The sequence below is a fragment of the Cyprinodon variegatus genome, unplaced genomic scaffold (assembly GCF_000732505.1).
Source record: "Cyprinodon variegatus isolate N-32 unplaced genomic scaffold, C_variegatus-1.0 Scaffold219, whole genome shotgun sequence".
Lineage (NCBI taxonomy): Eukaryota > Metazoa > Chordata > Actinopteri > Cyprinodontiformes > Cyprinodontidae > Cyprinodon > Cyprinodon variegatus.
Genome location: NW_015150672.1, coordinates 739,908 through 753,907, shown reverse-complemented (window position 1 = coordinate 753,907; position 14,000 = coordinate 739,908). Strand labels below are relative to the sequence as shown.

Below are 14,000 nucleotides of genomic sequence, written 5' to 3'. Positions count from 1 at the left end.
CTCCAGGTTTACCTCTCGTCCACTCCAGATTATTTCATTCAGGTTTATCAAAATAGAAGAGTTTGCATGTCCCACTTTTCTGATTATATTTTTTAAAGAATTTAAAACTTATCTGCTACTTGGTGTTGGTCTGTTACAATAGGCCAAAGTAAATTGTTTCAAAATTTGTGTTTACATGGTGAAAAAAAAATCTTAAGTTCTACATAAAATAGAAAATAAATGAAATGTTTTGATTTTCTTAGTTCGAAGTAAAGGTTTGATGATTGTATAATAATAACTTTTACATCCTTATAAATTCTAATCTCAGTGTCTTTTAGAATGTTTTGATTTTTCAGGACAAAAAAAAAAAAGAAAATACATGTTCCAACTTCCTTGGAAGCACCTGGACCAGAAAGACCATCTAGGTGACCTTTAAACCTCAGGGGATCGTTTTGTTTTACAAAATAAAGAAGTTCTTCAAGTGCTTTCTGTAAAGATGTTTCAGCTCATCTGATTATTAAGAGTGATGAACCTGCTTCAATGGAAATATAAACATGACCACCAGTTCTTCTAAATGAGAAGTGTTTCTGCCATTTTAATACATAATAAATGAGAACTACATGAACACAAGTCGATGACTGGTTCCATGTCACATCACCTGATGATAAGAGAAGAACTGACTCAAGTCATAAAGTCTGTAATTTACCCGATGACTTAATGACCAAACCAGTTTCCATACAGTCATGTCTCAATCCATACATTTAAAACTCAATTACCAGATATCCTGTGAAAAACCAAAAAAACATTAAGACAGAATTATTCATTGAATGATTCCATCTGCAACACATGCAAACACTGCTCACTAAAAGCTCCCATGTCTCTCAGTTTGAGGAGCCAGCCTCAAATAGGTTTTTATTTACTGGTTAAACCCTGTGTTTATATTCTAGTTTTTAAGATAAAAAGGAGTCCATTTAAAAATGTCACCATTCTAGTAAGACTTTTTCATGTATATGTTTTTATATCTTTCTTTTAAAAGTGTAAAGGGCCACTTGAGTGTATACCACTGAATAATACAGTTATTTATAATATATTTTATATAGCTATTAGGTTTTAATGTTTGGAATGCATCTTGGTGCAACAGAATTACCCGTCAGCCATGAAGGAGGCAGAAGAGCTGGCATAAGGGTAACGGGAAACTTCGAGGAGCTGGAAGAACTTTTTTGCAGGCATATGGCAACTACAGTTTAAGTTTTGCTTAAATTCTATAAACAAATGGCCCCAAACTACACTAAAAGGTGCTAAAAGTATGAGAATGTCATACAGGACGTGATTGTCAAAGGGTTGAGGAGCCTAAATCTACAGTGATGGGGGTTACTAGAGAGCTACAATAAGAGCAGCCTGAATTCTGCCCCCATCCTAATATTCAAGTCAAGTCTATTTTAACAGGTATTCACTGTGTGAATTTTAGGCATATAGAAGTCAGTCTGATGAAACCGATCAAAGTGTTAGACTGGTTTGTTTTCCCGCAGCTTCAAGGACGGTATGAGGTTCTAGCCTCTAGTGTTCTTGGGAGGTCTTGTGCCATTTAATCAGTCCAGCTAGGTGTCCTGCTAGAGTTCCCCAGATTTCTGGACACAGCCATTACAGACCCGCACCGGGTGGTCCCAGCCACGGGACGGCACGGGGCGGCGCTCCTGGGAGCAGTCGTCGCAGACGCCCTTGCCACAGGCGCGGCAGTGGTGGATGGACAGACGTGGAGTGAACTCCCTGCGACACTCGCAGCAGAACTCGATTTCCTGGTCTGGGACCCAGTATGCAGGACGAGCAGCGTCTTTTACTAAACCTAGAAAAAAAAAAATCCTTTTTGAATAAGTAGCTATTTAAAAAATATAATTAAATTTGCACTAATTTAATTGGATGAAACCTTTGACCTTATAGTAAAGGCAGATGTACCACTTACCTAAAGGTATGTCAATGGCACCAACTACGGCACCCAAAGTGTTTTGAACCGCCTCTCCAACCTTTCTTGCTATCAGGGTACCTCCTTCTTCCTCTAAGGCAGCATCAAGTAGCTCTGAAAGCAGAGGATAACCAATCACACAACACGCTAAAAAACTGCTGTCTGTTAGCACAATGATTTCCTTTTTTCCAGTCAAGTTCACATACAATCAGTGTTGGCATTATTTCCATAGTGATCTTCAGTTTTTAATATCTTTAAACCTTTTCCTGCGTTTCAGATGGAACAATGAAATGGTAAAAGCATATCCATGACTCTACATAAAGTAATTGGTACTCAAAGTGGAATTCATGCTGGGTTTTTTACCACCCACACAAGGTCAAATTCCTATATATTTAGAGTAAGGGTACGCCTTTATCACACCATTGATCCTTATTGTGATACGTTTCTATATTCATAAAAATGTTTAACTATTGTCACATTAAATACAATAAACAATGTATAAAAACTGCAAAAACAGTGCTCAACTGAGGGAATTATTTCTAATTTCCTCTTCATTGTTCAGCACTGAAAAAACGATCTAGAAATAAGTAAAAATTTCTTAAATTATGTATTTACCCTTAATTTAAGTAGGTAAATGATGTAGTTTGCAATGTAATGCAGTGCAATGGTGCATTTATTAATTAATAAAACATAATGAAGTCCAGTTACTGAGCTCAGTTTAGACTTTAATGTATGTTTTATATAGATATATATGTATTTACATGTAATTTAGGTGCAGTGCAGATTTTTCCAAGGAATAACAGTGTCTGGAAACAAGGGAAATACTAAACCCAGTCTACAGGTGGCGCCAATCACCCAGCAGATAACGAAAAGCCTGATTCCAATGCTTGTTATTTAAAGATAGACAGCACATCTCTGACACCATTTCCCTGGACTATGTCAGTTCTGCCAGGAATGTAGTTAAGAAAAAAAAAAAAGGGTCAAACAACCATTAGATTCTAAGCCGTTCCACCTTTTTATTGCATTTAAATATCATTAAATCAGTTTGTTATACAGTCCATGTTGGAGGGTCTATTATTTCTTACCAGTTGAGATCCCTCTGTTTTGAAAGCAGGCATCGCAGACGCGGACTGGCGCCAGCCCCCAGCCCCTCTCCGGGACCGGCCGGGTTTTGGAGGAGCAGGCGTCGCAGAAACCCTCTCCGCAGGCACGGCAGTGGTGCTTCGTGTCATTGGGCTGAAACTCTTCCCCACATTTATGGCAGTTCTTGCATATATAAAGCAAATAAATAAGTATAAAACAAATAAAGGGGAACCAATACATTTCAGTTATTCCTGTAAGTTTATACCATGTGTTCTTAAAGAAAAGCCACAGTAATCATTTATATCTGCTTACCAAGATCAGAGAGTTGGGTTTCCAGTAGGAGGGAGCGATCTGGTCGGTCAGCCAGGAGGTGACCGCTTTGGCCGGTTTGACGCTGAGTTCAGACACAGACTGAGAAATGAATTTGACTCCATCCAACAGCCTTTGAGCAGCATTGTTGTTGTCTTTCAAAAAGCCATCAGACTAAAAAGCAGAAAAAAGGTACAAAGATGGAGAATCACAGAAGAGAAGGACTTTTTAACTCTTCCAAACTACTGCTTTTAAAACCTGCCCGCCCCCCTCCTGGCTCACTGAGCGCAGATCTTACCCCAGGCCAGATGTGCTGGATCTCCGTCCTCACCACAGTTTCCACTGGATCCTGGTTTCCATACCAGTACTGTCTACTTCTGTAGATCACTCCACAGTTCGGACACTCGATTACATATCTGAAGAAATACATTAGTTTCAGTACCAGGAAAGATTAAAAATCTCCTTTTTCTATTTTTTATTTATTTATTTTTTTGAATTAATCTGTGAAAGAACTTCATCTTTTTCCGAACAAAGTCCTCTGCGACTCACCCCGACCAGGCGTAGATAGCCAAGCCAAACCACGGTGAGTCAGAAGACGCCGTCGTTTTGGGAACCACTATCACTTCCTTCCCCCCTTCATAGCAGGCCTGAGTGAGTCCAAACAGACATTAATCACCTTAAAAAAACAATTACATTTAAAACTAAACTGCTCTTCTGCTCTACTTTACTTGCCTTGCAAGTGTAGATGCGGTTGTCTGATTGCGCAGAGTAGCGGCAGCGATGTTTGGCTTCGTGGTCGACTCCCTCTTTTAGGTGATTCATGCTTCTCTTGCAACCTGATCTGCAAAAAGAAACCAAGTTTATATTCAACACTTTTTAGTTTTCTGTAATTTACAAAAGTTCAGATACCAAAAAAGTATTGCTTTTTTAGATTTGCATTCAATTCCCCACCAACTCTGATACTCCTAAATAAAGTCATCTTATTATAATATAACAGTCTGGCAGGAACTCTTTGGACCTTCCACATTAGCTCTTAATAGTGACTAAAAATAATGGTTATGAATATCGTATGATAGTAAACACCAGTCTTAGAAGCTTTAGCAGTTTTTAGCAGAAAACTTCAATATAAATTCCACAGTAGAGTTACATTAAAAACACCATAAATATGTTTTTAGGTTTCTTTTCCATTAGCTTGTAAATAATAATTATTTTTTTAAACATAAAATAATGTACTTTAGAAGAAAGTCCAGGGCTCCTTTCCATAAAACAATATATGTTTTAGCTTGTTTTAAAACCTAATAATACAAATAAATTGTTTGTTTAAAATGGCAACAGATTTCCAACTGCCTCTATATTTACCAAAAATAATAAGTAGTGTTTTATTAGAAGCTGATGTAATAAATAGCTCTTTAATTTTAAAGGTTATAGACCCCTGCTTTTCTTCAGCAGGAACAGGGAAGCTAGTCAGAGTTTCTGAGAAGACATGTGGGGCTAAATACTGGAAGAAAAGCAGGTAGAGGCTGCAGAAGTCATAGGAGTGAGGTAGAGGTTCACCTTTCAGGGGATAATGACACTAAAACAAAAGCAAATTATTGGTTTGGGGTTTTTTTCCTGCCTCACAATTACCGGTATGCACAACTTTGTGTCAGTCTAGCACATAAAAACAAAATAAATCACAATAAAGTTTACAGCTGAAGCATAAGACTTGAAAAGGTTAGAAGAAAATCAATAAAAAGCTTTGCACTGATCTGTAGGTTGAGAAATGTTTGGAGATTGAATCATTTATTTCTAATTAAGGTCACATACAAGGAGTAACTTCCTGTTAGAGGCTACGTACCCACAGCTGAGGCATATGCTGGAGCAGGTGAAGTACTCATCTGGGAAAAAGGAGTTACTGGTCATTTGCTCATCTGGAATCTCCCCACAGAAACGCTCACTCAAGGCCTGAACAAAAGCAGCGGGTTAGGTTAAGAATTCAAGAGACAAATATGGAGGATCTATGACTAGCATCAACACCTGAAGAGCCTTGAAGACAACGGTTGCAGAGCGCGGTGATCGGGTGTTGTTGTTATCCAGCTGCTGCTCCAGGCTGCGCAGCAAACCACTGAAGTCTGTGGGAGGGTTGTAGGTGCGAGTCCCGCGGTACTGGATGGAGCTGAAAGCCTCGGGGAAAAGCCCCAGTTTCCTGAAACGGTCCTGGAGCAGACGCTCAGCAGATTCAGAGGGTTTGTCTAAATATGGACAGATGTAGAGAGAAGAACGGCTTAATTTAGGTAGCTCGAATACTAATAAAGGATTTGATTTAAATCCAAACCAGTTGATAGGATACCTGATCCCAGAAGCTTGGTGTGGACGGTCTCATGGAAAATGATCACCGCAGGACCCAGTGTGGACAAGGGAACATCCAGACCACAGCGGGCCGTGGTTACCTTCAGCTCCCTAGAAAAGTGTTTTAGGTAGGCGTCTGATGCGTCTCCAAGGAACTTAAAGAGATCATCATGGAGACGGTCTGCATGGGTTCTGTAGATAACCACATCAGAGATAGCTAGGACCTTTAGGAGCAGTCTGGTCCGCTGACCTTGATTAGCTCCTGATTAGAGAGAAAAAAAAGCGGTTACTAAAGGTCATTTAAAAGGGTGAACTGAGTAAATAACCAAGCAAATAATTATTTTATGCCATACCAGCCCCGAGCAATCCCTCTGTGTCAAGGACTACAACTCTATGAATGGGGTCCAAAGCTGCCCAAACACCCACGGTGCAGGACTCCTGTGTAGGGGATGTCTTAAATACTTCTCTCCCAAGGAAGAAAGTGTGGTTCAGGGTGTAAGATTTTCCCTCCCCAGTGTTGCCAAATATGGAGACCACCTTGAGCAGTTCATCTGGGCTGCAGCCCAGTCTGCTGACAAAGTCCTCCTCATTGTTCACCTAAGAATCCGAATTATATCACTTTAAATGAAAACATGATTTAAAGATGAAGCTGCTGCTTAAAGTCTGATCAATTTTAGTGGATGTTACCTGCATTTCCTCCCTCTCGTCAACCAACAGGAAGCTGCACACCTTCTCAAGCTTCAGTTTGAAGATCTCCATCTCCCCGTCAGTTACACCACTGTCCTGAGGAGCCTTGGCGGGGGGATAAGGCGTCAGAGGGTGCTTCCTCTTGTTTACTCCACCGTGGGTGCGTTTCTGGCAGTCCAAACACAAGTTGATCTTACAGCCCTGGCAACGCACCACTGCTCTGAGTCTGACAGCGCAGCTGTTGTTGCCTTTACAGGAGTCGCAGAAGGGAACGTGACCCGCTGTGATCCGAACCCGGTCATGATTCCTCATGCGCTCCTGCCGGTGGAGCTCCAGTTCACAGCGGGCACACTGCAAGCTGCTGCATTCATCGCATTCAAACGCGGCCTCGTCTGAGCCTCCACAGGCGTAGCTCTCCTGGCAGACCAGGATAGTGTTCATTCCTTTATCCACGGCTGGACTCTGGCCACTCATGGTACACCTGAAAAGTCAGATCATTTCCAAAGGAATTGAGCAACTGGGAAGCTGAATTATGTAAGTTTAAAAAAAATGAACGGCTGAAGCAAAACAGTAAAATAGGGATTAATCGATTATTGAAATAATCGTAAACTAATTTATTAATCGATTAATCGTCAACTGGAGTGTGGAGACTCTAAAACATGCCTTTAGCTCACAGAGCAATCTAATTAGGGCAGTAATTATATAAAAATTGTAAAAATATATTTAAACATTTTGCATTTAAGAAAAAAAAATTTTTTTTTTTTGTCTGTCAATACACTCTATCCAGAACTCCTCAAGTCAGGGACATCCACAGATAGACACTAGGTGGTGCTGGAGCTCCTGCCCTTTTCCTCTCTAGACAAAAAAAGTGCCTTCCTGAAATTGTTTTTTGTTTTTTTTTACTGTTTTTAGCCTTTGGCCCGAAATACAAATTATAAATTTAAAAGCCTATCAAACCAAAAGTCTAGATTTTTGTAACTTAACTCCACGAGACGTGTAGCAGCATTTCAATAGAGCCTTGCCCTGGTGAAGGGCCAGCTAACCAAACAAGAGCATTTACCTCCTTCACCAACCGGTTACTTTATAGCATATCGTCTTTAATGGCCTCTACAAGGCGCCAAGGAACAGTTTAAAACGGAAAAAAATGTAATTTAAAGCATCTCATGGATGTTATTATTGATTTGCTGTTTTTACAGCAAATCTAGAAATACATGAGTCAAACAGATAACATGACATCGATTCGACTCGTCTTTTTATGACAACTACACAACACATGTTACCTTTTGTCTGTTAAACATTTCATATAAAAGCAAACATAAGGCCAAATGATCACAATTTAAAAAAATTGGTAACCTTAAATAAGATTATTAAATATTATGCAATTGAAATAGGATAATAGAGTGGGAGTTTTTTCATATCTTAAATATAAATTTAAGTTCGTCCTCAAATTGTCATATATATACCCACTCAAAACAGAAAATAAACTTAGATAATCTGGAATCCTGGGCTTTGTATTAGACTTCCTCTATTTCTTTGTACCTTGGAAAACCTGCCTGACAAACTTTGAGCAAGTGACAAATATTTATAAAAGATATTTATCCAGGGGATGGAGACATCCTAAATTCACTACTTTCCAGAAGAGAGACTGTAGAAGAAATGGGATCCTCACACATTTAAAGACTTATAATAGCCATTACATGTAAAATGTAATGTTTATTATAAGTAGAAGGTAAAGTTTTGTACAGTGTAATCTGTTTCCTGCACCTGATAACTCAGAGCCTTAAGTTCATGGCTGTTTGCAGCTCCAAGTGACGTAGAAGGTGCCCTTTTTAGAGCCTGAGCACCTGCCCCCAAAAATATCTGTGCAGCCTAGTGACTCAATTGAAAATGTTTTAGTTTCACCTTGTTTAATTTTATAAAAAAAAATCTTCTTTAAGGATTCTGTGATTTGATCATTAATCGATTCTATTTGCAAAATAACCGTTAGTTGCAGCCCTATAAAGGACATACGGCATGCAGCAGGAGTATTAATACAAAACTGTTAAATTTATGGAGTTTATATATGATTTACCTCTAAAATCTGAAAATGTGGACCCTTTTACTTTGATAACCATAAATATAATGAAATCAATCATTATAATCCTTTATCAGTAAAAGGATTTAACCCAGGAGTTGAATCCAATAGAAAAACACAAGTACAGATGAATCTCAGCCAACAGACTTGGTCATGAAGAGGAAAATAAAAATAAGACAAACAAGCGAGTGAAAATGTTGTGAAGAACTTTAAAGCTTGGTTAAAGTCTGGAAAAATACCCCGGGCTTTGAGAAACTCACGCTGGACTGTTTAATAATTAATCTGAGAAGCAGATCTGTGAAAAGCACAGTTATTAGTTGTGTATTCCAGATAGATCTGGCTTTCATGGAGGCAAAAGCATTTAAAAAGCCATATTTGAAGGAAAAAAATATAATTTGGACCCACAGAAATCTATGTTAAGGCAGAAAATACTGCACCTCAGACCAAAACATGTTGATGGCAGCATCATACTGTGGGGAAACTTTTCCAAAGCAGCTGGAATTTGGTCAAAATGAATGATAAAATGGATAACAAATAAGTTGATATTCACTTAGGGGAGTGGTGGCCTAGTGGTTAGGGCATTGAGCATGGGGTTAAGGGCCTGAGAAAGACCCTTAAAGTCACACTGCTCCCTGGGCGCCACACAATGGCAGCCCACTGCTCCCCAAGAGGATGGGTGAAATGCTGCGAGGTGATTTCGTTGCTCTATATTTGTGACACTGTAAAGAAAATAAAGTTGAATTCTATTCTATTTTATTCATTTGTTATCTATCAATCTGAATGAGCTTGAGGTATTTTGCAATAAAGAATCTCTGTGTGCAAAGCTAATTTCTAATTTCAGGATAAGTTTATAATAATCTATCATGAATCATTTGGTTCTCAAACATTACTGATTGTCAAAAACTAACAAACAAAGTAAATTCTATCTTCTAGCATCCTGTTAATGATAAAAAAAAATTGCTCAGTCTGAAGTAAAAGAAATACTAGGAAACAAAATTGAAAACAATGCCATAGAATAAAAAAATCTGTTAGGTAACATTAGGATGCGAAGTTAATCACCAGATGGTGCTGAGTGTCAAAAGGTCCTCTAGCTCAATAATAAACAGCCGTTAGCTAACAGCCGCCTCAACACAAAGAAACAAGCAGCCTACCTTCACTTCACTCCGCTGAGCTAACAGCTCCAACTGACGGAGGGTTTCCAGGTTATAGACGCTGTCTGGACTCGGGCTAAAACTGCCCCTGTCAGCCGAGGACCATCCTGCCTACCGCCACATTTACCTGCTGTCGGCAGAGCTAAGCTATGTTTTATCAGCAGCCCCCCTAGAAGCTGCAGCTGATCGGCTTGTTTTTAACACAAGGGTCAAAAGTGGAAAACTAAGTGCATGATGGGTAATGGAGTTTATTTATTTATTTTTTATTTCACGAGTTCAGCTGCTCAATGCGATTGATTAACATATTCTATTGTATTGTGAATTTTAAAAATCTATATCTGCTTTAACTCTACCAATAGATTAAAAAGGTGTATTGAGAACTTTATGACAATTCATTTTAGCCTACCCATAATCCTTTGCTCCTCACAGCTGCTTTACGGTGTGTTTGTGGTAAACACCGGCGTGCACCGATGCGCAGAGTGACGAGGATGGAATAGAATAGAAAACACATGTTTTTCCTTAAAATAAGTAGCGTTTTGTAGCCCTTGAGAGCAGGCGAGATACTTTGCAAATGTAATAAGACCGTTTAGATCTAAAATAAGAAAAAACTACAGTCTCTTATTTAAAGTGCATATCAGTAAAAATACCGATTCCATTGGAATATTGGCTGATTTACCTACTCAATCGAAGGGTAAATACACTTATTTTAAGAAATATTTATTCATTTTAAGATTATTTTTTTTGCAGTTAAAGAACAGCGGCAATTTAGAATAAAACACAACAAGCGATATCAGTACGGAGCATAAACACAATCCATTAAAATAAATTACATTTATTTGTTCAGCCGTTGTTTGAGAAAAGTTATCTTGCCACTCACAATACGGCATACGTATCCCATCCATTTGCAAATGGCCTGTACATTTTCTTCCTCTATAACGTTTGACTTCCCTTATACATACCCATATTTCATCTTGTGTGAATATAAGTTTCAACTAGGCTAATAGCTGCTGTTAGAAATGAAATGTTTCAAAATAAAGCCCATATCTGGATGTTATGGCGCCTTCGGTTGAAGCTGGACGCTCTGGTGTGAAAAACATTGCAGCAACAGTTGAGATTGATTTCGGCACCAACATTTCAGCCAGCTGCACTTCTCTTTGAAATATATATGTATTTTTTATATGAGATGAAGAATTTACCTCTCAGTTTTAAAAGAAACCAACTGACATTATTCTGTTAGCTTTTTCCTTCCCCTGTCGTTAAGGCTTTTTTTTTTACCTTAAGTTAGCATAGCTTGTTGTTAACCTTGGTTCTGAATGTTAGCTCGCGGCTAACGTTAGCTCTGCTTTTTCACTGAATGCTTGCTTTTGCTGGGTGCGCACTCCGTTTTTTGTTTCATTCGCAATGGAGGACGAATCCTTCTGTAATATTAGCGGCAAACCGATATCCTTGGATTGTCAGAGCCACTCCAGCTTTTGTAGGGAGTTCACTGTTAGCACCCCAAAGATATCCATCGGTAAAGTGATGGTGTACACCTGCTCTGTGTGGCTTTTTGCTTATACTGTGTTCTTCTTCACGCAGGTAAGGCGGTTATTACTAAATTATGACCCGAGCTCTTTAAAAAAAAGTAATATTTACACATTCAAAGGGCATATTACATTCTATTGTAGCCTAAAGTATGGTATATGGAAATTAAGTTCCACATCTGAAAGTGTTTTGTGTTTTTTTCTGATTTTGCTGCATTATTTATCCTTTTGTCATTTCTGTCTAATCCAATGGTTAACACTGTTTAATTATCTCATTTGCATGTCAGTTATTCAAGGTCTTTAAATCTTAGAATTCTGTAAATATCAGAAGATACATACATGTAAGTTTTCAGAATAACCTAAATTATTATTATTTTGCCCATATTTACCTGTATGTGGTTGTCTCCCCTGTCTTTTAGAACACTGCAGTTCTCTCCAGTGCTATACTTATCACCCTGGTGGGAATGATGCTTCACATCCACTTTGTGAAGGTGGACCATGAGTCCCTTCTCGTCATTGGCTCCTTGGGCATCCAGGTGTCTTCCAGCTATGCATCAGGTCGCGAGGTCACCACTTTCATCGAGATGAGCAAGATCAAAGATATTGTCATCAATGAAGCCGTTTACTTGGTGCGTAAGTGCATGAAGTGATTGTGGAAAAAGTGAAGTACCATCACTTTAAATTAAGGATTTAGTGTGTATCAGAATACAGAAAAATTATGTGATACAACTAATTGGATTAATCGTGATGAATCAATTATTGGAATAATCTTCAACAAATTTAGTAATAAATTTAATTTTAACTGGAGTATAGAGACTTTACAACATGCCTTTAGCTGACAGAGCGATCCACTCAGATCAATAATTTTACCAAGATTGTAAAAGAAATATGTAAACATTTTACATTTACAAAATAGAAAAAAAATGTTTTGTCTGTCAATATGCTCTTTACAGAACTCCTCAAGTGGAAACATTGTAGTTTCACCTGTTTTAATTCAGTAAAAAAAATCTTCTTTAAGGAACCTTTGGCTGTCCGATTATTATAGAATAATCGAAAGAACAATTGACACATTAATTGAATTGAAAAATTATCATTAGTTGCAGCCCTAAATCTGTAACTTGAAGAATCTTCTGAAGTCTAACTCCAATAACACAACATAGCTGCTCACTGGCATTCATTTGTGCACAGCTGCTTGCAGGTTTGAACTTTGAGTCAATCCAGCAAAAGATGTGTTGCTGTTTGGGGGCTATGTTGCACTGTGATGCATGAACCAAATGGGTCCAAGCTTTAGCTGTAGAACCAATTGGTTGTTTGTGCTTTTATTTCAGCACCAGATCATCTACTACTTGTGTGTGCTGTTGAGGGACCCCTCAGAACCCCATGGAGTGTCGAGTGTTGTCACCTTGTTTCAGGTGAGTTAAAATCCTGGATGTCAATGCATCAAGTAGAGCTTATTTTAAATCACTGTTCTGTATCAGTCCTCTAAAAACAATGTTCGTGTTTGATTCTTATCTTTCAGAGCTCCAAGCCCAGGCTCAACTGCTTAGTGAAAATTTACAAGAGCTGTCAGGAGATTCTGTCTACGTGCAAATGACCTTCAAGTGTTTAACATTCATGGATATTCAGTGATTTATATGTAGTATTTTTTGTAATATAAAAAAAAAATCATGCATGAAACAAGAAAGATGTTATTTATTCCTATGAAGTAGTTTGAATATTTGAGCTTGTTATAAAGGTAGTTTCCTATTAAAATATGTTTTGAGATTAAAAAAAATAACTGTAAAGCCATAACTGTAGACATACTTTGAAATTAAAACACTTATATTTATATTAACTACATTAAAAAACTGACTTGTGGTCTTTACTGTTTTTTTGTTGTTGTTTTTTTTTTGTTTGTTTGTTTGTTTTTGTTTTTAGCATTTTGGCTCTTTAAAAAAAGACTTTTTGGAAATTAACACATCTCTTGTGTTTTTCTTTTTCTAAAGCAATACTTGTGTTTGTCAGTAGGGGGCATAACTGCATCATGTGATTGTTACAAGGACACATCCAAGGGCACCCAGGATGTAAATGCAACTTATTTTAGTTAAACCTTGGCACAAGAATTAAAATAAATCTGTCTAGGACCCATTTATATGTAATTCAGAAATGCAATGAAAATGTCAACAATTCTAGTTGGGCTTCCCATAAATTCTTTTCCCCATTCAGAAGAAGCCGACTTGAGAAATTAAGTTTAACGTAAATCTGACAGGAGTCTGAATAATTTGGGGCCTTCTTTTAGGGAAATTAAATTAAAAAGCAATAAAAATACTCATCTTGGTGGCGGTTGGCCACGTTTTCCCATGACTTCCTTTCTTGCCTTTTGTAAGCAATTGTTGCTTTTTTTAAATTGTGTTACCTCAAATTGCAGTTGCACTGTGAGCAGTGATAATTAGAGCCATTTTGGTTGCAGAAGGAATATACAGATGTTCAGTAAATTGTTTGATGACATGGTGCTGTATTCTGGCCAGTAGAGCATTTGAATCCCTATGAATGTCTCTAAATACTTTACCCCCTTTCTTTAGTTGTGTCCATTATATTTTTCAGGTAATATACCCTTAGAACAAGATTTTTTTAAAGCAAAGTTGCTAATATTTTCTTAAACTTAGACAAAGTCTAAGTCCCAATTCAATTAAATCCTATAGGCAGATCCAAAGTCGGTCTCTGATAATTCAATTCAAACATTGTTGCAAAATAAAATCCTCAGAAAGAAATAGTATAAGTCTCATCCTATGGCAGCTTTCCTTCCAGCTTACCGAGCTTGTTGCACATTTGACTGCATTAAGCTGCTGACTTTGCACCAGTCCCTCATTCTGACCATACATGTGGTGACATAAGTAAAGAAAACTTCCTTTTAACAGGTAGAACCC

At 38.0% G+C, this 14,000-nt stretch overlaps 2 protein-coding genes across 2 annotated transcripts; one reads left to right on the top strand and one right to left on the bottom strand.

The window, feature by feature from the left end:
- Window positions 1-1,391: 1,391 nt before the first annotated feature.
- Window positions 1,392-9,761, bottom strand: zfyve1 (zinc finger, FYVE domain containing 1). The gene is made up of 13 exons (XM_015380668.1): window positions 9,572-9,761; window positions 6,347-6,827; window positions 6,013-6,256; window positions 5,661-5,921; window positions 5,348-5,562; window positions 5,169-5,275; window positions 4,064-4,172; window positions 3,881-3,978; window positions 3,630-3,747; window positions 3,335-3,505; window positions 3,025-3,205; window positions 1,940-2,053; window positions 1,392-1,822 (listed from the first exon to the last, which is right to left on the bottom strand). The coding sequence occupies exons 2-13, from the start codon at window positions 6,818-6,820 to the stop codon at window positions 1,590-1,592; spliced, it is 2,325 nt and encodes a 774-aa protein (XP_015236154.1). The 5' UTR covers window positions 6,821-6,827; window positions 9,572-9,761; the 3' UTR covers window positions 1,392-1,589.
- A 1,001-nt stretch (window positions 9,762-10,762) lies between these two features.
- On the top strand, window positions 10,763-12,936 carry pigh (phosphatidylinositol glycan anchor biosynthesis class H). The gene is made up of 4 exons (XM_015380669.1): window positions 10,763-11,149; window positions 11,514-11,723; window positions 12,423-12,506; window positions 12,614-12,936. The coding sequence occupies exons 1-4, from the start codon at window positions 10,973-10,975 to the stop codon at window positions 12,686-12,688; spliced, it is 546 nt and encodes a 181-aa protein (XP_015236155.1). The 5' UTR covers window positions 10,763-10,972; the 3' UTR covers window positions 12,689-12,936.
- Window positions 12,937-14,000: the final 1,064 nt, after the last annotated feature.

Excerpts from the sequence above, each read along its gene's own strand:
- zfyve1 (XM_015380668.1), bottom strand. The coding sequence starts at position 6,820 with ATGAGTGGCCAGAGTCCAGCCGTGGATAAAGGAATGAACACTATCCTG. Across the intron at positions 5,563-5,660 it reads CACCAAGCTTCTGGGATCAG|ACAAACCCTCTGAATCTGCT; the intron begins GTATCCTATCAA and ends GTCCATATTTAG. Across the intron at positions 3,206-3,334 it reads AACCCAACTCTCTGATCTTG|AACTGCCATAAATGTGGGGA; the intron begins GTAAGCAGATAT and ends TATATATGCAAG.
- pigh (XM_015380669.1), top strand. The coding sequence starts at position 10,973 with ATGGAGGACGAATCCTTCTGTAATATTAGCGGCAAACCGATATCCTTG. Across the intron at positions 11,724-12,422 it reads TCAATGAAGCCGTTTACTTG|CACCAGATCATCTACTACTT; the intron begins GTGCGTAAGTGC and ends CTTTTATTTCAG. Across the intron at positions 12,507-12,613 it reads GTGTTGTCACCTTGTTTCAG|AGCTCCAAGCCCAGGCTCAA; the intron begins GTGAGTTAAAAT and ends CTTATCTTTCAG.